This window comes from Manis javanica, chromosome 1 (genome assembly GCF_040802235.1).
Source record: "Manis javanica isolate MJ-LG chromosome 1, MJ_LKY, whole genome shotgun sequence".
Lineage (NCBI taxonomy): Eukaryota > Metazoa > Chordata > Mammalia > Pholidota > Manidae > Manis > Manis javanica.
In genome coordinates, this window is record NC_133156.1 from 109,610,485 (window position 1) to 109,633,798 (window position 23,314).

General features: G+C 36.8%; 1 protein-coding gene across 3 annotated transcripts in view; it reads left to right on the forward strand.

The window, feature by feature from the left end:
• The window catches only part of PLPP1 (phospholipid phosphatase 1), a 91,905-nt gene that overhangs the window by 51,227 nt on the left and 17,364 nt on the right, over positions 1 to 23,314 (forward strand). The window contains exons 2-3 of one of the 3 annotated variants that reach the window (XM_037022313.2): positions 3,317 to 3,468; positions 8,146 to 8,426. In XM_037022313.2, coding sequence (XP_036878208.1) covers positions 3,317 to 3,468; positions 8,146 to 8,426 — 433 coding nt within the window. The remainder of the gene's footprint in view (positions 1 to 3,316; positions 3,469 to 8,145; positions 8,427 to 23,314) is intronic. The other 2 variants (XM_037022314.2, XM_037022315.2) reach the window with 2 other exon arrangements.

A 23,314-nucleotide genomic window follows, 5' to 3' on the forward strand; every position in this document is an offset into this window, starting at 1 on the left:
GTAACTCTTCTGGAGCAGTTTGTCAAGGACCTTAAAGTTTATGTCCTTTGGCCTAAATTCCACATGAAAAATTTATTCTAAAAAAGTAATTAGAAATGCAAACAAAGATTGGTATTTGGAAATGTTCACTATAGCACTTTTTAGGATAATCAAAAAAATTAATAATTATCTACATGCTCTCAAAGTAGGGGAATAGTTATCATTGTTTTAGTTATGGCTCTATTGGTTACAAGGAGTAGGGTCCTTTTCTAACTAGCTTAAGTAAAGTTGGGTTTTGCTGAAAGGATATAAGGCCCTCTAACAACCCACAAGCAGCAAGATCAGCAAGGCCCTTTGGCAATGGGGATCCAAAACTGCTTTCTCCATTACTCACTCGCAGGGGTCAGGCTAGTCACTTCGGTTCCCTTTGCACACTGGCTTTGTCCTCACACTCTTCTTCAGCCAGTCTTCCTTGTGCTTGGCCCAGTACTGTTTGCCAGCTCTAAGTCAGTCTTTGCTCCAATTCCAAAATTTCCAGAGCAGGAATCTTTTTGAGCCTTAAATATGTCAGTGAGCAACTGGCAATTTGGTCTTCCTCTCCATCCCCCTTTCAGGGGTCTATATTTAGGTTTAGTTAATTAGTGAAAATGAAATGGCATTGGGTAATGACTTCAATGTAGTATATCTCCATGGGCTTATATGAGAGGTTTCAAGTATTATTATTAATTTAAAAATATTCCTAAGGCCTACTGTGGTTCTGTTGTTTCTCTTTACTTAAAGTCTCAGAAGACTAGTGTGCACTTGTGGTAGAGTCATGCTTATTTTCTTTCTTATCATTCCTTACTAAAACCTCTATGCTCTGGTTTCTACCCCTTCTTCCTTATCAAAACCACCTTTATAAACCTGGCAATTGAAAACCCACTGGACATGGGACCAGTCACCACCTCCTGAAATGCTCTTTCTGGACTTGACCTCAGTGCCATTACTCTCTCCTGACCTTACCTCAGCCCACCAAGGCTGCCTCAGTGGATCTTCTTCCTCCACTCATCCCTTTGATATTGCTGTTGCCCTGTACCTTACCTTCCACTTAGTTTTACTTCAGATCTGTCCTGCACAATTTCTTTTACCTGTCTAGCTTCAGAGGTCCTTTGTAGCTCCAATCTCTGTCTCTGCACCACACTTCTTCTACTGAGATTCTGACTGATAACCACCAGCTTTTTGCACATTATCACTTAGAGCCTGACCAGTTCTCCTTCTCTTTTGAACCTTCGTAGCTCTTTGTACTTCTGTTTATTCTCTGCTGTAGTTAGGTGCTATGTCTTATTCATCTCTGTGTTCCTGGCAACACCTAGCAGAATTCCATGCACAATGGATCCACTGAGTATTTGCTCATGTGAATATTCCTTTTTTAAAAAAATATGGACTAATTATGCTTTATGTGATTCTATTTTATTTCCCTTCTATCCTAAAAATATCCACAAACTGTTTTTCCAAATCTAAGAATAATTTCTAACATAAGTTTTGTGGTCATGGGAAACAGAAACAACTTAATGGATATGCCTGTTAACATTTTTCAATATATATGGGTATATTAATATGAATTTTTCTTGAGAATAAGGACACGATGAGATGTACTGAGTTTTGGGCACTAATCCTCTGTGGATTTAACTTCACTAGTTATCTTTTCTTATTCCAAAAAAAAGAAATGCTCATTGAAAAATTTCAACCAATTCAGAAAAATGTGCAATGTATACACCAAAAGTTTCCACTTTATGTATAGAGTTCTTACAAGTAAAATCAGTTGTAGAAGTGGTTCTTTGTAAATGCAAAAGGAAGTTTGCTTATTGGGTTAGAGTATAGTTATTGTTTGAAGGATGAGTAGTTAGTTATTGTATAGGGGAGGCAACAACTAAATCACAGAGCTGAGAGTTCACCTTCACAGTGTGTGCTGGTGAGTAAAAAGGTTTATGCTGCAACGTGGTATTTGTATTAAGGCTTGGGCATTTCACCCCATTCCTCTGAATGTGAACAATTTGGTGACTCAGAGGATAGTCTGAATTCATGTATGAGAGGTAGCAAAGTGAGCTCTAGTTTAATTTTTATTAAAAAATGTAGCATTTAGTAGAAGTATGGCTTTGGGAACTTTGTGAACATCCTTAAAGACTTCTAGTAGGTTCACAGCTATTGGCAAATCAGCTAACGCAAAGAAATAAATTTTGGTTCATGTGTTCAGGGTCTAAATGCAAAACAGGAAGATAAATAAAAGAAGTAGAAATATGCTTCTCCTTTTCATTTGGCCCTTGTAGATTAAACACATTTGCTGTTTGTAGGCAGCGTGGCAGTCTTGGTTGTCATTCAGCCTTTAGGGCTTTAGTGGAGTTAACTGTAAGTGGTCATTAAAACTTGGTGCTTCACAGAAAGGGCATTTGAATATATAGTGAGTAGCTTGGTGGTTATGGTATTACTGCTGGGAGAATGGGTCACTTAGGGAAAGAACTTTCCATAGTTGGGTAAGTCTTGATGCAGACATCATGTTGAGGGTTTCTGCTAAACTCTCTTTTACAAAGCGGTGTTAGTCAGTATGCTGCAGTATTAACCTGCAGTATGCCAGGTTCAGTGAAAGAAAGGAGAACCGAATTCTTAAAGTTGACATTTAGGCAAAAAATTAGACATTTTAGGAGGTGAGTGTGAGACATGATCTTTACGAAAACTCTGATAATAAAAACAGAGAGCTGTCTTTTAGGTGTTTTTGTGTTTGACTTCATTGTCCATCTTTTCTTAAACAACTTGGTTTAAGTTCAGACTCATTTTCACAGAGCCCCAAACTTGCTGTTGGCAGTTCAGAAACAAGTGGATAGCATGTTATTTAGACACTTGGATAGCTTAGCCAGTGACCGTGACCTGGCCGAATGTGGTAGTAATATAGAGACAAAACAGGGAATGTCAAAATGCTGTTATCCTTTTGGAAGCACATTCGTGTCAAATTGGTTTGTAAATAGTGTTGAAAACGCTGTGATTAAAACACAGAAAAGAACATGAGAAAGGATTTTTTTTCTAATGCCCATTTAGTGTATTTGGTTAGAAACAAAGGCAAGAAGATGCTTTTGGTTAAATTGGTTAATAGAGGACTTGGGAGCATTGTTTCCTATACAAAAAAGATCTTTATCCTAAACTGTAACCTTTCTAACTTCTGTTGCATGCATTTCCTTTTAATACGTGCTTTTATTTATTTTCATGGCAAATGCATTTTGAAACATAGTCTCTGGGGATTATTACTGCCATTAATTAGTTTTGATATTTCCTTTTTAATGATATTTTCATTTATTCCTTTTGCTAGCTGGATTGCCTTTTGCAATTCTTACTTCAAGGCATACCCCCTTCCAGCGAGGAGTATTCTGTAATGATGAGTCCATCAAGTACCCTTACAAAGAAGACACCATACCTTATGCGTTGTTAGGTGGAATAATCATTCCATTCAGTATAATCGTTGTAAGTTAAATCCACTTTTCCAAGTTTATCACTTTTGGGCAATGACAAAGTTTTGTATTATCTGTTAATGATTGAATGCATAACCCTCCAAAACAATGTGTGTTTTTTTTAACCTTTAATTGAGCAAAATAATCTCAGCTATTTTAAGTGGGGCCAAAAGAATAACAGTACATAATTAGAAGAACATTAGGGTGTATGTGTAGGTTTTATGCTAATCTTTCCAGTCAGTGATTTTTTTAGAGCTATGATATGCTATTTTTTCAGTAATCTTGCAGTAAATAAATGTTACATCAGTATGTTTCTAGCATACTTTTTTAGACTTAGGATATTATATATTTTATAATTTATTGAATATGTGTGTATGCACTTATTTTCTAGTTACTGAATTCTAGAGAAGAAAAATTAATGTTAAGACTTCATTTAACCTGTGTTTACTTTAAAGAATTTTTAGAAAATGCCAGAAACTGGAGAGAAAAGCCAAAGTTGTAGATATAATTAGCAGTGAATACAGAAGAATTTTTATTAATTCTGAAACACAATAGTAACTGTTGTTTTCTAGGATTTCAGGTAGGACTGCTTAGAGAATGTGCTTTAGGTAGAAGACTTCAAGTGATTGGACTAGATGATTCTTATAATCTTGTGACCCAGAGATTCTGTGATTTAGATTAGTTTCGTGCTCCATAAGTTCTAATTTTAAAAGCAAGATTTATGTTAGTTAAAAGCAGAAAATATGGACCCATCTAGGAGATAGGCAAGCAAGGTAATAGCATATTTGTCTTATCTGTTTTGGAGTTTACCTAAAAAAAAAAATACTACTTAGTTTAGAAATTTCAGTGTCTTATTTAAGAATGATCACAGCTTTTTATCAGCACTAAAAGTTAATCCACTCATAATTTGTGGTATGTAATTAAAAAAACTCTGCTAAACAAATGTTTGTTTCATGAGAATGAGCTTCTTGAAGGTTTTTCTTGGTGTCCTTGCTGCCTGCCTGTGCTAGGTGCTAGAATAAAACTGGAGTGAGTGTGTGGTAATGTTGGTAATGCTATGACAAGTATGGTGAAATTTCTAGAAATCAGTGGATCCCTTTAATCTTAGATGAATCTTTTTTTTATAAGTACTATAAGTTTTTACTACGAAAGTTTTACTACTAAAAGAAAGAAGGCCAAGTCTATGATTCTTCTATTAAGGAGGGAGTAAGAGTAGGGTCTTTTTTTTTTTTTAAGTATATATGTTTCTGAGAGATTACTAGCTATTTAAATATACAACTTTTAGTAGGACTCTTAGTTGCAAACAGCTGATTTCAGAAAAGATTCAAGTACTCAAACATCACTCTTGCACTTCTCCTTTTCTGTGTGTCTCAGTAAAAAAGTACGCTGCACAAACACAACTACAGAATTCCTTCAAGGCCCAGAAACCTGCAAGAGGACAGGTGCTGCCTGCTGGCTGGGCACCTTGCAGGTGTGTGTGGCCAGCCCAGCAAGAACAGGGCCTGACACAACACTCAGTTAGCAAAAGATTTCATTAACTTGGCAGTTTTGACTGTTTTAGACTGGGAGAAAATTATTTTCATATTTAATAGAGCAGCAAGTAAATTGAGTGTAGTTTTCTTAAAAGAGAACAGACTGCTTTAAAGGTACTGTAAAAGTACTATTTTCATATCAGCCATGTCAAGAAATTCAAGCACAGCTTAAGGCAGTGGTTTTAAGTACTGATTTTAAAATAATTTCAGTTTATTAACTCAGCTTCTTTCAAGCAGCACTTGGTTAGATTTATTTAATTATGTTTACTAGAAAGTAAATCTTTTCCTTAAAAAAAGGTCATGACTATGATTCAGACTCCACTCCAGGCCTTTTTTGTGACTTGTAATGATCCACAAATATATGAATGATTGAGGGAGCCTGGTAGAGAACTAGAATTAATCTAATTCCTCAGGAGCCAAGGGAGAATTTCAGTAAGAAGGAAATGTTCAGTGATGTCAAATATTACTAAGAAGATGAGGTAAATTAAGGTTGATAAAAATCTGTTGAATCTGATAGATTACATCAGATCCATTTTGACTTTTGAGAGAGATTCAGTAGACTAAAGGGAATGGAGGGAGTTAGAGATACTTAGGATGGAGTGAAAGTATGCCAGTGATTATAGACTATTATTTTGAGAAGTTGGGCCCTGAGTGGAAGACACATAACTATGAGTACAGAGTAGAAATGTAGAAATCATCTTGCTTGGTGGAGATTTATAAAAGAGATGATGAGAAAATAATGTGTGCAGAGGCTTTAAATGGTTGAATCATGCTGACTTAGGTAATCATTAGCTTAGATCTTCAAAAGTAATGTTTTATTCCCCTGGCATTATCTTTTGTTCCTTAATAATTTATCCTATCTTTAGAATATGAGTAAATAACACATGACAAGTCATTCCAGCTCTAAGATTAGGCCACATTTAGCTTAAGTGTGGACTTCAATGCAGGCTATGACTTGGCATAAATGGCTCAAAGGTCAGGATAAGGTATTAAGATGAAACAAATATATGACTGTCACGTGTAGGTGAAATTCACAGACACATCCCTGTATTTAATTTAGAAGAATCAATTTAGAACTTCTCTATTGTCTATTTCTTTCAATAAAGATAGAGCACATAATAATAAATGATGGGAGTTGACTTTGTATTTGTCAGCTTTAGAGTCCCCCATCCTTTTCCAGTACTAGAGGTTAAGTTTCAGTTTTCTTCTTTAGATAAGCTTTTGATCTGTGACTAGGTGTCTGAATTCTCTGAATGAGCTGATAGTTTCTGTCATCTGTGATAAGAACCAGGGTTTGGATGGCCCTAAATAATGGTCATTATGACTAGGAAGGCTAAAAAAGATCAATACCTGTTTCTGGAAAAAGTTGAGTGCTTACACAGAAGTAACAGCTGAGATCTGGAAGCTTCAGCTGCCAAATTGTTGATTCATATACTTGGTATATATTTTCAATTATTAAAGATCAATTCCATAACAAAACATTAGAGAAATCCCTCTTTGCTGCTAATCTGGCAAGGCAGTTGCTGTAACACCTTAGCCTGAGGAGCTGGTATGTACTTCAACTCAAGGTCCTTGGAGGCAGCGGGGAGCACGCTGAGTGAAACCACAGAGCTGTGGTGTCCCCAGAAGTGTGTAAGGTTTTCTCCTCCTGTGAGACCTGTTCTCAGAAAAGGATCTGATTAAGTCATTCACATTAAGGACTGTAATGAGGAATATATTATTGCTGTGGGACTTAATGTGTTTAAGGGTGTTTACTTTTTACACAAGAGGCAACAAGAGCACCTTTTATTAAAATTTACTGATAGTTATTGTGTTGTAGGTCACTTGTGGTACTAGCTTTCTATTCAGGGACTAAAAATTGATTCTTGCTTTTGTAGAATTCATAGTCTAGTTGTTGAAGGTATAACATTGTAATTAGGGAATTTTAGGAGCTGTTGACCCAGATGAAGAAAGAATTTTTGGCAGTAGGTTATTGAAAAGCAACCATTTATTTCACCTTTGGTAAGGCTCACCCTAAAGACAGTTAATTTTCACTAAATGGATATGTTTGAATGCTTTGTAAAATTGTTTATGTAAATTTAAGATGAAGTAGCTTAACTACTAAGTATCTTAAGTGAAACTTTGTGATTTATATCCTCCCTCCACCCCAACATAAATTAGCAAGTACACTGTTCCATAACTGTTATTTTCATCTCAGGTAGCTAGAGTGTGGCTTATTTTTATCTGAAAATGTAATTTTTTTGTAATGTTGCCATTCACTGTTTTTTGAATTTCTCAGAGTATTGTTCTGTGAACTTGTAAAGTATTTGGAAAACTTTTTATGCCTTTGAACTCATTACACTGGCATGCGCTCACACACACACACACACACACACACACACTCTCTCTCTCTAAAATCTTGGGAGGCTTTACCTTCAATTTTAGTGAAAAATAAAGAAGGAGTCATTTGAAATGTTTTTTTTAGAGAAGGAGAAATGTTTTTTTAGAGAAGTCTCAGTTTTACTGAGACTTGTTAAGGAAGCTGGTGCCAAAGGTCTGCTAGAGAGGCAGGACCTAGGAGGCCCTCTGAGCTAATCTCTGCCCTTTGAACCCTTTGGCCTCAGTGTTAGGTCCCTGCTTTTTATACTGGATTTTTATTCCCTGAAATTATTTTACCCTTTTTTAATATGATGGGTATCTTTGATTCAAAGGAATGTTTGAGAAAAATGAAGACATTGTCAGATAAAATTATTTATATAAAATTAAATATATATATAAGAATATATATATTTATATATATTCTAATTGGGGAAGTTTGTGTTCTTTAAACAGAACTTGATTTTTTTCTGCCATGATACATCATTGACTACTTATTAAAACTCAGGTTTAATTGAATTCAAGAAAAGTAATAAGTAATAAGGTCTTACTGTTTTAGGTAGACTTTTTAAATTATTTTGGCCTAGTCACTGCTTTGTAAGCAGTATCCACAATTGATAGGACACCTTTTTTTGTGGTTTAGAATTAGATATCCTATCTTGATTCTCCATTTGCAAATAGAAAAAAAGAGGCATGTTTTAAAACAGATTTGATTGTAATTTACCATTTTATTTTCTATATTTTAATTTGTTTAAAATACCTGGTTGCAGCTTTAACATACTATTTTTCTGTTTCTTTTTCAGATGATTATTGGAGAAACCCTGTCTGTTTACTTTAACCTCTTGCACTCAAATTCCTTTATCAGGAATAACTACATAGCCACTATTTACAAAGCCATTGGAACATTTTTATTTGGTGCTGCTGCTAGTCAGTCCCTGACTGACATTGCCAAGTATTCAATAGGCAGACTGCGGCCTCACTTCTTGGATGTTTGTGACCCAGATTGGTCAAAAGTCAACTGCAGTGATGGTTACATTGAAAACTACATATGTCGAGGGAATGCACAAAAAGTGAAGGAGGGCAGGTGAGTTAAATCTTCAATGCTTGTTTTATCTTGAGCACTCTTGGAATAAAAGGTTTCATTGACTGGAAGATGAGCAATCTACTGTCTAAGAGAGAGAAGCTAGTGTTAATAAGTAGGAGGTGAGGGGCAGCAAACTTTTTCTTAAGGTGTCAGATAGTAAATAATTTAGGTTTTGTGGGCCATATGGTTCATTTGACAGCTATCCAACTGCATTGTAGTAGGAGAAGCAGCCAGAGAGGATCCTTGAATGGATGGCTGTTCCAATAAACCTTTATTTACATAAGCAGTTGGCTGCCCCAGGGTTTATAGCTTGCTAACTTCTGATCCTAGTCCAAATGTGTATGAAGCTCAGCAAGATCTCTTAGTATTCTTAGATTATATTATTTGAAAGGTAACTTCATGCATATCTTGACAGTGCTAGGTTCTCAGGTTGCCTTCTTACAACACTCTTGTTGGTCTGCTTTCTACATGTGGAGCACTATTCGACGTGAATGAAGGGAGAATGTTTGGACTCAAAAGGTCCAATTCCTTTAATTTGTAGGTGAGCAGATGGAGGCCCAGTAACATTAAATAAAGCCACTAATTAGTAGCAGAACCAGTTCCTTAATTCAAGTCTCAGAATTGTAAGCTTTACCTTTTGTATACAGTTGATCTTATATTTTAAGAAGCTGTCACTTTCACTTAGTTATTTATCAGCTGACAAATACTTCCTTTGGGTAAAACACCCTTTGTTTGTTTTTATAAAGATTTCCAGGCACTTTATTATCCTTGCTGGTTCTCTTGTAAGCTACACAGGCCTGCTAGTAGCTCTCAATGTTTGCATTTAGTGGGGATGAAAAAAACACCTTATTTAACTGAGTGTGTACACTATGCTGTGTGCTGGGATTCAGCAGTGAACAAGAAAGCTTGGGTTCCCATCTTCGTGGAACTTAGTCCATTATGGAAGACTGACGTTAAACAAATGATGACAATGGAAGAGAATCTCCCTGTTGATAACAAGGCCAAAGAATGGCGAGGTGGTTGAGTGGCAAGCTTTGAGGTTATATTAGGACTGGTGTGGGTGTAAAGCCTTGCTGAATGAAGGAGGAAAAAGTGACTAAAGCATTAGGGCAGTTGGGAAGTAGATAGTAGAAGATGCTATTTTGACTGGAGCTTAGGTGAGCAAATGTTTTTTTAAGAGGGGTAAGGGAAGAATTGGCTTTGAAGAATGATGAAGATTCTGACACTGACCCTGGACTCTGAAGGTGTGAATGTGGAGATGGTACGCTCTGCTCTTGATGGCACTATAGCCACACAGTGTCCTAGGGAAAGGTTCTTTGATTTAAAGAGTAGGATATGTAATGAACCTTCAGTCAAGAGTTTGGAGACACAGGGACATATGGAGAACTTTATCTGTATAAAGTTCTATATAACTTTATCTGTATAAAGTATAACTGGAGTTGCAGAGTATATGGTGGAGTTGGGATGGAGGAGATGAACAAATGGCTTGGTTGGAGAAGAGGAAGCTTATTTTAATAGAAGATTCTAATCTATAGTTCAATTTGCAAAGAATTGCCATCTTGTAAGTCTTACAGTCCATGAATATCATTTCTCTCCATTTACTTAGACTGCCTTTATTTTTCAAGAATAGTTTTCATTGGATATAATGGCTTTAGTTTGCCTTTATTTTTCAAGAATAGTTTTTCATTGGATATAATGGCTTTAGTTTGCCTTTATTTTTTAGGAATAGTTTTCATTGGATATTAAATTCTTTGATGGTACTAGTGTTCCTTTCCACATTGCAATCTTTCGGTTTCCATTGTTTCCGATGAGAGATTATCTGTTAATTCTGTTTTCTTGTTCTCCTTTCTGTGGTGTATTTTCTCTCATACTGCTTTAATTAATTGTACTGTGATGTGTCTAGGTATGGTTTTCTCTGTATTTGTACTACTTGGAGTTTGTTGAGTTTCTTAATGGGTTTCACCACTCAAGTCTTAACTTAGTATTTTTCCACCAAGCACTATGCCTGTGTCTCTAATAATAATCTTTGCAGCATCATCCAACAGAAAATTTAGAGAAACCTGAGAGTTTTCCTATCTGCCAGAGAATTTAAGTCACTAGGTGATAATGCCATTATACATGATTCCTGGAGTACTCAATACTTCACACATGCATGGTTTTTCTGGTTCAGGTACATACATCTTAGCTCAAAATTTTCTTGTGACAGTATATCTTTTTATTTTTTAATTTTTTAATTGAAGGGTAGTTGACACACAGTATTACATTAGTTTCAGGTGTACAACACAGTGATTCAACATTTATATTGACATATCTTTTTGAGAGGTTTTTCTTACATAAGCCATTTGGACAAAATGTGAAATAATATTTAAAGTGGTATTAAAAAATTACACTTTTCAGTCCATATATGTTAAGGTCTCCGTCTCTTCCCAGTATATCTAAATTGAGTAATATGTACTATTACTCAGTTGTACTTTTGATATAAGTACACTTAGGTTTTTCACCCATCACCCTTTAAATTTCCTATACGAGGCCCCATGCACTTATCTACTTATGTCTTTTGTAAAGGTCAGGAAAACAGCCTCTTCAAAGCAGTATGAATATCTGAATATAACTCAAATTGCAGAACTGTATACATTTAAAATTATTATTTATAGTTTTCAACAAGATCTTTTTAAGCTTTGGTGTTCAGAAGCAAGGAGAAAGGAAAATCAAACCTAGAAATGAAATTTTAAGAAGACTTTGTATCTTATAAGAAAAATGTGATTTCCATCATTGTTGCCAGAATGAGCTACTGCTGCCTGTTTCAGAGGTGTGTGATGCCAGGATGTGACTGTGGCTTCACACCTGAGATGCTGTTTTGGTTGGATACAGGTTTTCCTGTTCCTTTATTCTCTAGAATTTTAAAAGTCAGAACGCCAAAAATGCAAAAACATTTCAGTCTAAACACTGTCTATAGTTCATTAGGATTATCATGTGACCTGCTCTTTTGATTAATCTACACAGCCTGCTCCCTGCAAGTGTTTAATTATAAAATTATAATGTTTGTTTTTGGAGAGAAGGGAATGTAAGCACCCAAAATGAGTTGTTGTTGTTGTTGACTATAAATGAGTCAGAGTTACATCTCATGGTGAGAGTACCCTCCTACAATTTCGGTTTTTGGTTTTGATATTTTTCCGTTTTGTTCTCTTATTTTCTTTTTCTCATTCTCTCTCCTCCCTTTCTGCACTTTTACTGGGCTTTGTTTGTAGTGGCCATTGGGTCCCACACACAGAAATGAGAACGTAAGTGGACATAATGGAATACTTACTAATTGGACTGTCCAAAGAGTTCTTGTTCATTTTTAAAAAATTAATGCCTGAGAATTGACTGGAAGTTAAAGGGGGCTATGCTTGTAACTGTAGGACATTCAACTGCCATTTTATTATTATTATTATTTTTTAAATTTTTTATTAAGGTATGTTTGCTATACACTCTCATGAAGGTTTCACATGAAAAAACAATGTGGTTACTACATTTACCCATATCATCAAATCCCCACCCATACCCTAATGCAGTCACTGTCCATCAGTGCAGCAAGATGACAGAGATCCACTATGTGCCTTCTCTGTGATACACTATTCTCCCCGTGGTCCCCCACACCATGTGTACTAAACATAATACCCCTCAGTCCCCTCCTCCCTCCCTCCTCACCCGCCCTCCCACACCCCTCCCCTTTGGTAACCACTAGTTCATTCTTGGAATCTCTGAGTCTGCGCCAATTTTGTTCCTTCAGTTTTGCTTCATTGTTATACTCCACAAATGAGGGAAATCATTTGGCATTTGTCTTTCTCCACCTGGCTTATTTCACTGAGCAAAATATCCTCCAGCTCCATCCATGTTGTTGCAAATGGTAGGATTTGTTTCTTTCTATTGGCTGAATAGTATTCTATTGTATATATGTGCCACATCTTCTTTATCCATTCATCTACAGATGGACACTTAGGTTGCTTCCATATCTTGGCTATTGTAAAAAGTGCTGTGATAAACATAGGGGTGCATATGTCTTTTTGAATCTGAGAAGTTGTATTCTTTGGGTATATTCCAAGGAGTGGGATTCCCGGGTCAAATGGTATTTCTGTTTTTAGTTTTTTGAGGAACCTCCATATTGCTTTCCACAATTGTTGAACTAGCTTACATTCCCACCAGCAGTGTAGGAGGGTTCCCCTTTCTCCACATCCTTGCCAGCATTTGTTGTTCTTAGTCTTTTCTATGCTGGCCATCCTTACTGGTGTGAGGTGATATCTCATTGTGGTTTTAATTTTCATTTCCCTGATGATTAGTGATGTGGAGCATCTTTTCATGTGTCTGTTGGCCATCTGAATTTATTCTTTGGAGAACTGTCTCTTCATATCCTCTGCCCAGTTGTTAATTGGGTTATTTGCTTTTTGGGTGTTGAGGCATGTAAGTTCTTTATATATTTTGGATGTTAACCCCTTGTCGGATATGTCATTTACAAATATATTTTCCCATACTGTAGGATGCCTATTTGTTTTGTTGATGATGTCCTTTGCTGTACAAAAACTTTTTAGTTTGATGTAGTCCCATGAGTTCATTTTTGCTTTTGTTTCCCTTTCTTGAGGAGATGCGTTCAGGAAGAAGTTGCTCATGCTTATATTCAGGAGATGTTTGCCTATGTTATCGTCTAAGAGTTTTATGGTTTCATGACTTACATTCAAGTCTTTAATCCATTTTGAGTTTACTTTTGTGTATGGGGTTAAGCAATGATCCAGCTTAGACTGCTTATATGGGATTGTTCTTCTTTCTTGAGGTAGGCCTGTATTGCAATATACTTTCTTCTTAGCACAGCCTTGGCTGTGTCTGACAGATTTTTGCATTCTTGAATTATTGTTGTCATTTGTCTCCATATATTGCTTTATCTCTGTTTTTATTCGGTCATTGATCCATTGGTTATTTAGGAGCATGTTATGAAGCCTCCATGTGTTTGTGGGATTTTTCATTTTCTTTGCTTAATTTATTTCTAGTTTCATAACTTTGTGGTCTGAGAAACTGGTTGGTACAATTTCAATCTTTTTGAATTTACTGAGGCTCTTTTTGTGGCCTAGTATCTGATCTATTCTTGAAAATGTTCCATGTGCACTTGAGAAGAATGTGTATTCTGTTGCTTTTGGGTGTAGAGTTCTGCAGATGTCTGTTAGGTCCATCTCTTCTGTTGTGTTGTTCAGTGCCTCTGTGTCCTTACTTATTTTCTGTCTGGTTGATCTGTCCTTCAGAGTGAGTGGAATGTTGAAGTCTCCTAGAATGAATGCATTGCATTCTATTTCCTCTTTTAATTCTGTTAGTATTTGTTTCACATATGTGGGTGCTCCTGCGTTGGGAGCATAGATATTTATAGTGGTTATATATTTTTGTTGGCTCGACCCCTTTATCATTATGTAATGTTCTTCCTTGTCTCTTGTTACTTTCTTTGTTTTGAAGTCTGTTTTGTCTGATACAAGTATTACAACTCCTGCTTTTTTCTCTCTGTTAGTTGCATTAAATATCTTTTTCCATCCCTTCACTTTTAGTCTGTGTATGTCTTTGGGTTTAAAGTGAGTCTCTTGTAGGCAGCATATAGATGGGTCTTGTTTTTTTATCCATTCAGTGACTCTGTCTTTTGATTGGTGCATTCAGTCCAATTACATTTAGGGTGATTATCAATAGGTATGTACTTAATGCCATTGCAGACCTTAGATTCGTGGTTACCAATGGTTCAAGGTTAATTTTCTTACTATCTAAGAGTCTAAGTTAACTCACTTAATATGCTTTTACAAACACAATCTAAAGGTTCTTTTCTTTTTCCCCTCCTTTTTCTTCCTCCTCCATTCTTTATATATTAGGTATCATATTCTGTGTTCTTTGTCTATCCCTTGATTGGCTTTGGGGATAGTTAATTTAATTTTGCATTTGCTTAGTAATTAGCTGTTCTACTTTCTTTACTGTGGTTTTATTACCTCTGGTGACAGCTGTTAAACCTTAGGAACACTTCCATTTATAGCAGTCCCTCCAAAATAGACTGTAGAGATGGTTTGTGGAAGGTAAATTCTCTCAGCTTTTGCTTATCTGGAAATTGTTTAATCCCTCCTTCAAATTTAAGTGATAATCTTGCCGGATAAAGTAATCTTGGTTCCAGGCCCTTCTGCTTCATTGCATTGAATATATCATGCCACTCCCTTCTGGCCTGTAAGATTTCTGCTGAGAAGTCTGATGTTAGCCTGATGGGCTTTCCTTTGTATGTGATCTTGTTTCTCTCCCTGACTGCTTTTAATAGTCTGTCCTTATCCTTGATCTTTGCCAATTTTATTACTATATGTCTTAGTGTTGTCTTCCTTGGGTCCCTTGTGTTGGGAGATCTGTGGATCTCCATAGCCTGGAGACTATCTCCTTCCCCAAATTGGGGAAGCTTTCAACAATTACCTCCTCAAAGACACTTTCTATCCCTTTCTCTTTCTCTTCTTTTTCTGGTATCCTTATAATGTGAATATTGTTCCGTTTGGATTGGTCACATAGTTCTCTCAATATTCTTTCATTCTTAGAGATTCTTTTTTGTCTCTGTGCCTCAGCTTCTTTGTATTCCTCTTCTCTAGTTTCTATTTCATTTATCATCTCCTCCACCATATGCAATCTGCTTGTAATACCCTCCATTGTGCTCTCCAATGATTGGATCTCTGACCGGAATTCATTCCTGAGTTCTTGGATGTCTTTCCCTACCTCCATTAGAATGTTGATGATTTTTATTTTGAACTCCCTTTCAGAAGAGTCATAAGGTCCATGTCATTTAAATCTTTCTCCGGAGTTTTATTAATTTTACTCTGGACCAGGTTCTTTGGCATTTCATATTTGTGTATGGTGCCCTCTAGTGTCCAGAAGCTCTATTCTGGAGCTGCTCAGCCCCTGAAGCAATGTCGGGGGTCGCAGGGGAGTGGTACTGGTGCCTGGGGGGGAGGAAAGAGCTGTTTTCTGCTTCCTGGATGCTGTGCCTGTCTCCACTGCCTTAACCAATGGGCTGAGCACACAGTATAAGCTTTTGTCCCAGAGCAGCTGGATATGGATCCCTGCTTTCCACAAGTGGCTGGAATCTCAGTCTCTCCAGGAATTCTGCCTGTATTAGCTTTCCAATCCCGTAATCATTCGAGTATCATGAAAGCACCATGAAATGTATGTTTGTGCTCCCAGAGCAGATCTCTGGAGCTGGTATTCAGCAGTCCCAGGCCTCCACTCCCTCCCTGCTCCATTTCTCTTCCTCCCGCTGGTGATCTGGGGTGGGGGAAGGGCTCGGGTCCTGCCGGGCCACAGCTTTGGTACGTTACCCTGTTCTGTGAGGTCTGCTCTTTTCTCCAGGTGTGTGCAGTCTGATGCCATCCTCTTTCCTGTTGCTCTCTCAGGATTAGTTGCACCAACTATATTTTCTAATTGTATGCTGTTTTAGGAGGAAGCCTCTGTCTCTCCTCTCACACTGCCATCTTTAATCCTGTTCAACTGCCATTTTTTATGCAAGCGAAATAGCATTACTCTCAGTTTTTGAAAAAAGTAACTAGTGAGTCCAGGTAGTTCAGACCTGTAGTTTCCTTTCCAGATCAAGATTTTTTTAGAAAATCTTAAATCAGTGGCTCTCAAATGTCAATGGCTCTTTTGAATCACCTGGGTGGCTTGTTAAAACAGATTTCTGGGCTTCATCCTCAAGCATTTGATCCAGAAGGTTTGTGGCCTTAGAATTTCTAATAAGTTCCCAGATGCTGCTGCTGTTGATCTTAGGGCCACTGTTTGAGAAACACTCTTTACGTCACCTGGATTAGGGGAACACTACCTTACCTGACATCTGTTGCTTCAGCATGTGGGAGCTGATATTTTCCTTCTTAGGTAGGGTGAGTTTAAGATTGTGCATACTAGCTGGTCTTTTAGTGATAATAGAGAAACCACTGGCTTCTCTAAGAGATTCACTACTTTCTTTTTTCTGGCTTTTATTAAAATTATATTTCTTAAGCATAAACTCAGTGTTCCTGATCAATTCTGAGTGACTGATCTCTGGCTCTATGAATAGGATATTCAATACAAAGTGATTTTTGTTCATATTCTGGCAGGTTTATATTGTTTAGATGTTTAATTGTAATATGTTTGGTTGAAAGTGAGAAATAAGTTTCCATTTAAAAAAAATGCAGCCACATAACAGGTAAGTAAAGCTGAAGTTTGAGGGAGTGCCTTCTAAAAAAGTGAAAATCCATTCTAGCCAGACTGACTGGCCATGGTACTAAGTACCTGGTAAAACTGGCTCTATACTTTGAGAGAATGGATTCTTCTATATGTTCCAATTTTAGATACTACTGGTTAAGCCTTTAAGCCTCCAGAAAGATTCATGTATTCAGGGTTATCTGTATTTTTCATGCACGTGTTTTAGTAAACTAGACAACCTTTATTTAGTCTCATATCTATATGGAAATAGCAACATGAAGAATGAAGGAGGAGATGATTTTAAAAGATCCTTCACTCTATGAAGGGATGTTAGTTATTTGTGTATTTAAAAGGCATGTGTCTCCAAGGCCAGCACTCCTTTCCGTCCTCTCTTCTGAGTGTCAGTACCTGACACTTGAGGTTGTAGCTGTGACTGTGTCCTCCTCCCCACCCCCACACCCTGACCCTGTTGTCTCAGTGTTCGTACACTTCAGTTGCATTGGGATTGCATGAAGGGTTTGTGAATGCTGGGCCTCATCCCCAGAGTTTCTGATTTATTGAGCCTGTCGTTGGGGGGCAAAGAACTCTGGTAAAATGTTACCAGATCAGTGGCTGCTGATCTGAGAATCACTGTTTCAGTTTCTAAATTCAATTAACATGTGCTGCTCTTAAGTTCTAGTCATTCTGAGAGCTACCAAGGTATCGTGTTGCCCCTGTGGTGCTGACTGCATACTTGCTGAGGCTTCTTTAAGAGATTCATGCCTTAAAGAAGATTGTGTGGGTGGTAGTGATACATGCCTCAATGGAGGGAAGATAAAACGCTACATGAAATCAGAGATGGTGGCATTTCTTCTCATATAGGAGGCATTTTGGAGAAAGAGTAGGGTTTGAACGTGTATAACTGGGATGCAGTATGTCTCAGTCCCAGAAGCAGTACAATCAGAGGTAGGCAGGCTGCAGGCTTAGAGCATAGAAGCAGTGTTTTATTAGACTTAGTTTCAGTATAACCTGTTTAGTTTTGGAGGTTTAATTTGTTTGTTTGTTAATTTATAAAGTCAACCTGGGGCATTTAAAGCTAAGGAAATTTCCATCTTCGTTTAAAAAATAAAAATTGAGTTATGCAACATGATATTCAAATAGCTATACTACTCTTATGCAAACTTGATTTACTCTGTGTTGCATTCATATATTGCATATAATTTTATTTGTTGATGTGTGGCAGTAAAAGCAAAAGGTCCTCCCCCCACCCTAGATTTAACTTGGTATCTGGTTCTTTTTCTCGAGAGGCAGAGTGAGTTGAGTATAGGTATGACTCAATTTTGGCTGAGGTGAGCAAGGCAAAAGGCAAAGCTTTGTCAAGGCAAGCTTGCAGAGGTGATATCCTTTCTTCACTTTCAGTGACTTTCTGCCACTGTTTATTGGTAAATACTTGTATACCATAATTTATTTGAAAAACAACCAACTCCCCCTGCCAAACAAACCCCCCCAACCTTCACTACCAAACTGTTAATACTCTAAGTTTTAAGTGTTTGACATTTCATGCCACCCTCCTCCCCCCTTTTTAAATGGTTGTTTAGATAATTAATTATGAACAAATACATTAGCTTTTGGTGCTTCTCCAATTTCTTCTTGGATTGTCTTCTCAGTTTTTAAGTTAGAATATAGGTCTTGCAATATATTAAGATGAAAGAAATCCTTAGGTTTTGATGAATCAACCAGTGCTGTATCTTAAATGTTAAAAGGCTACTAAATCATATTAACATGTCTTCAGCTGATTACTTTATGTTGATGCTTTCTCCTCCAAACTCGTTGAGTTCCACATTGCCAACTTTGAAATAGGAAAAAAAGTTTCATAGATATTTTAGTGAGTACTTTTTCCAGATTACACTATAATGATAAATCCTGTGGATAGAGTGGTAAAGCATGTTTCCATTTAGAATAAATGTGAACAATACCCATGTGATATTTTTGTTTAATTGGAAGGTAAATATTTTTATTGACAGGTAGAAAGTGAGTTGAATTCATGAACAATAAAACAAGACTAATGTATGAGTTTTGTTGGCTGTTTATTTAGTGATATTTGATACCTGTATTAAAATCAGTCTTAGATAAAGAAAAAAGTGTTTAAGTATTTTTCTGTTTTAACTGGCTTTTATTAAAAAAGAGAATAGGAAAACAGGAAAACCATCAGCATTCACTTGGTTGTGACTGTCTCTACAAAGTGCCCAAACTATTGACTCAATCCTAAGTGTATTTCTACTTGAGCACAAAATTAGATCTCATTCCTCCCTCTTGCCATTCAAAGTGTGGTCCTCTGCCCTGACCAGCAGGGTGGACATCCCATGGGCACTGGTCTAAAATTTTGCATCCTACTGCTAGCTGCCCAGTAAACTCTCCATTTTGAACACGATCCCCAGGGAATTCCTCTACACATTAATTAGAGTGAAAAGTGAGCCCTGCTCTGTCTTGTGACTTTGATGTGCCTCACTGGACCAGCTAATTTCCTAACCAAGTTACTGGTCAGTAGTGTACTGACCACGAGGTGCCTGGATCTTGACTTCCTTGTAGTGCTGTTCTCTTTTGAGCAAGCCGACAGAAAAAACTTGTGTAGCTGTGGGGTTTTTAAGACTTATGGGGCCAGTGAGGTTTGGGAAGACATTAGATAACATTATCTGATAACATTACTCACCGTTTACATAATAAATGCACATACCATATGTGTGCTCCAGAGAGATTATGAGATTGGCTAACTTTTTTCTTTTATGTTTCTGTTATGTTTTTTCCTTAAGTAATATATTGCAACTGCAGTGTTTTGCTTGAGGTAATGTTTGGAAATTTATGAAGCTGATGCACAATTTTCAATATTTTTGGTTTATTGAAGGGTAGAAACTAATCCTTTAAAAATTGAGAAAATTTTCATATAGGCAGTGGAAAGTGGGATTCAGGCAACACCTAAAACCTTTCCCCTGTATTTGTCACCCCTTGGGTTTTTTTGTTTGTTTTTGTTTTTTGGCTACTTATAATTTGCCTTGAGGATATTTTGAAGACTTAAATTGCTTTTTTACAGCAATATATCTGTCACTTCATCATAATAGATACCATTTGCTGCACTAATCTGACTGCCTTTGATTATTTTACACATATTGAAATGCTTGCCAGATGTGTTGGGAAGATGCATTAGTAATACATGTTTAAGATAACATACTTGGATACTGTCCCAAATTTCTGACAGAAAGGAGAAAATTAAGGCAGGGGTATTAGGTTGGACTTCTTAATTCTCCTAAACTTTTGATGATAGAGTCAAAATTTCTAACCACTATAACTGGAAAACACATAAGGGTATGGTAAAATCAGATAACTTACCTCATATAGCTTGCTGTAATTTATTGGCATAGACTAAGCTAAGCATAGCATTTAATTACATGATCAAATTTATCTGCAAACACATATATGTTCCTCAGTTTTATTTTATGCATTTTATAACTGTCAAAATACAAAATTGTTAAGATGTACTTGTGGAACTACTAAAGTGACTTCTTCCTGGTGCAGAGGGTAGATTGCAGGGCAGGGAAGGTGGATTTGTTTGTGATGTGCAAAATATGAAACGTGTAAGAATTTTATAGTTTCTGGAATAAATAAATAAAAATCTAACATTCAAGATGTGATTCTACTTCAGCTTAAAAAAATGTATTGAGCATTTACCCTGTGCTTGATAATGGTGCTAGGTGTTAGGGATACAAGATGAATTGAGATGTGATCTTAGGGAGGATGGGATTATCAGCAATTTTTCTTCTGTTTTACTGTGCCTTCTGAATTTTTATAATGAACAAGTCGTATGTAATGAAATTCCTGTTTGAAAGTCTTGCCCCAGCCCTACCCACCTTTCAGTATGAAGGAGGAAGGGAGGAGGGTAGCCCATGATTCACTGCACGAAGGTTGGCGCTGAGGGGCAGTGTGCGTGGAGTGCTGTAGGCCTCTCCCCTTTGTGGAGAAAGGGTGGTCATGTCAACCTGCCTGTTTAAGAAACGGAGGCTGCATTAACTCCTGTGTAGTAATTATCAAAGAAATGGGGATGCTCATTCCAGGCAGCGGGATAAACACAAAGTGCAGGAACATGTTGTGTACTGGGCTGTGAGCAGTGTGGTAGCGGAGGGTGGTTCCGCGTGATCGGTGGGGCTTGGGAAGGGCTAGTTACTCCGTGCTTGGCAGTTGGTAAAGTTAGTGATGGACTTGAAACGAGAGTAATGTGGTCATGCTTTTGGTTTTATATTTGTAAAAAATATTCAGCTTTCTTCTACTTAATTCTAATCTAAATACACTAAAATGGGCATCTACACATTATATGATAGGAATTGCTATAGCTTTCTTTTCTCTTGAACAGCAAAAAAACAGCTTGAGATACTAACAGAAATATGACTTCTTTGCTTTTGTAGCTTTCTCTACATGAAGTTTTGTGGCACTCTGCTTGTCCTGTGCTGACATGGGCTTTAGTGTTGCAGAGCTCTGGTCTAATCCGAGAAGAACCAAGAGTGACCTCGTTTGGTTGACTTCCTGTGGGGCCCTAATAATTTTCTATCTGTGTGGGCTTTTGCCTTTTCTTTGGTTACTGGTGATGTCTAACTCAGCTCAGATCTAAAGTTCTGTATTAGTGTAATATTAAAGACACTTTTATTGATGTTCTGAGCTTCATCCTCTTGCGGTGACCAAGAGTTAGTGGTGATTTCATGATGTGCATTAGGGTTAGAAATGGAACATACTGGCCAGGTGGTAATAGGCTTTCTTGGTCTTCTTGTTGCTTTTTGGGGAAGGGCTTAAAGAAGAAGTCTCTCCTGTGTCTTAGATAGCTGTGCTGCCTCCTTAAAAACACGAACACTATAGAAAGCAATTTAGAAGTGTTTCTTCCTTCCATCTTACTCTGAATCTTTCACTTTGTAGCAAGGGTAGTCTCCTTGTTCATCATGTTTTAAAAAGCAGGGGTGTACGGTAGTAGGCAAAGTAGCATTAGTTGCCTGCATAGGATTGCTTTACAGTATGTCCTTTGTTTAATCTACCACTTGCCCCTTTTTTCCTGCTTAAACTGTCTTAGGTGAGGAGGCCTTGGTGATTTGGAAAAATTCAAGTAATGAATTTTCCCCTCATGCCCCAGGAAACTTGTGACCTCCCATTCCCTGGTTAGTATCCCTATATATGTTTTACCCTTTCTATCAATAACCTTTGTCACAACCCGTCTCTCCTCATCTGTTGTGAGTCACAAAGTTTCCTTTGTGAGAGTTTGGAACCGTTTCTTTCCCAGTCATCTGATTTTCAAGACACACCTACTTCTACTTTCCTTTAACTTAAGGGTCTCAGCAACTTCCTAATTTCTGGATTCCTGCTTTTCCTAAGAGTCTACCATAAATAGAAGACACACGATCACTTGTTTTTACTCATCAGATGGCTTATTAAATCGACTGTTTAAAATGCCCTACATAAGTACCAATTGTGACGTACTTTCCCCCTCTCTTTTCATTTTCCATAGTTTTGCTAGTTTCTCTCCTTTAAGGTTCATGATCTAATATCTGCAGATATTATATTGTTTGGTGTATGATTCACTGATGTTACTGGCTGTGAAGTGGTATTTGATGCATTAATATTAATGAATAAATGAGAATTGTCACATCTGCCTTTTTTTCAGATGGGAGTGTTAATTTAAGGTATAAAGTAGATGGTTAAAATTGCATATAATGCAGTGTAGCTTTAAATGAAAATGTAGTAAAATCACTGTAAAATTATTCAAAGAATATATGACAGTTTTTGCTGCTGCTGAAATAATTTCTTAATCTCTGGTAGTTCAAGGAAATAAGATGATTTACATTATTTTTGTAGTATTTTAGTTAATTTTCTTTCAGACCATCTTATATTCCTTTGCAATTTATCACCTTCATTTTTGTCTCTGTACCCTTTGGGAGGAGAGATACCTTGTGGTTCTTGTATTTCTAGAAATCTAATCTCTTTAAAAAACTCCCCTCTCCAAACACTCAGTATTAAATAACCTGTTTATTGGCTCTGTTACTTGCATCAAGTAACAGAGTTATGTGCTGAGTTTCAGTAGTATTAAATTAAGTGTATATATTTTTATTGGAAACACAACTCTTGTGATATTTAAAAATACATATTAATGTCAAAACATTTAATTGAGAACAGGCTTCCAGGGCCTGAGTCACTGCTGGGTTCTGAGCATAAGTTCTTAGGTGGGGAGCTGCATGTGTAGACTCTGTGGGAAACTGGCTCAGGAGCTTGTGCATGTATGTGTAGTGGGGAAGAGGTTTGTAAGAAATTTTTAGTAGGCATATCAAAGATTTTGATTACCATTAAAATTTTTTCATACATGAAAAATATTTTCATATATTTAAAAAATCCCTGTAATAGATTGTGTTTATAATATTATCACTGTAAAATGTGAAAGGTTTTTAACTCCCATTTGGTATCTTTTGCTATAGCTACTGTCAGCAGTTTTGTGCATCCTTTACAGCTTTTTCCATGTATTTTTTATTAAGTGTGAAATTATACAGTTTTATGTTTAAATAAATGACATATTTTAAAATATGTCCTGGAGATAACTTTTTGTCAGCTCACATAGAGTTATTTCATTCATTTTAGCTAACTTACTGTATTCAGAAGAAGAGGGATAAGACTATTTCAGG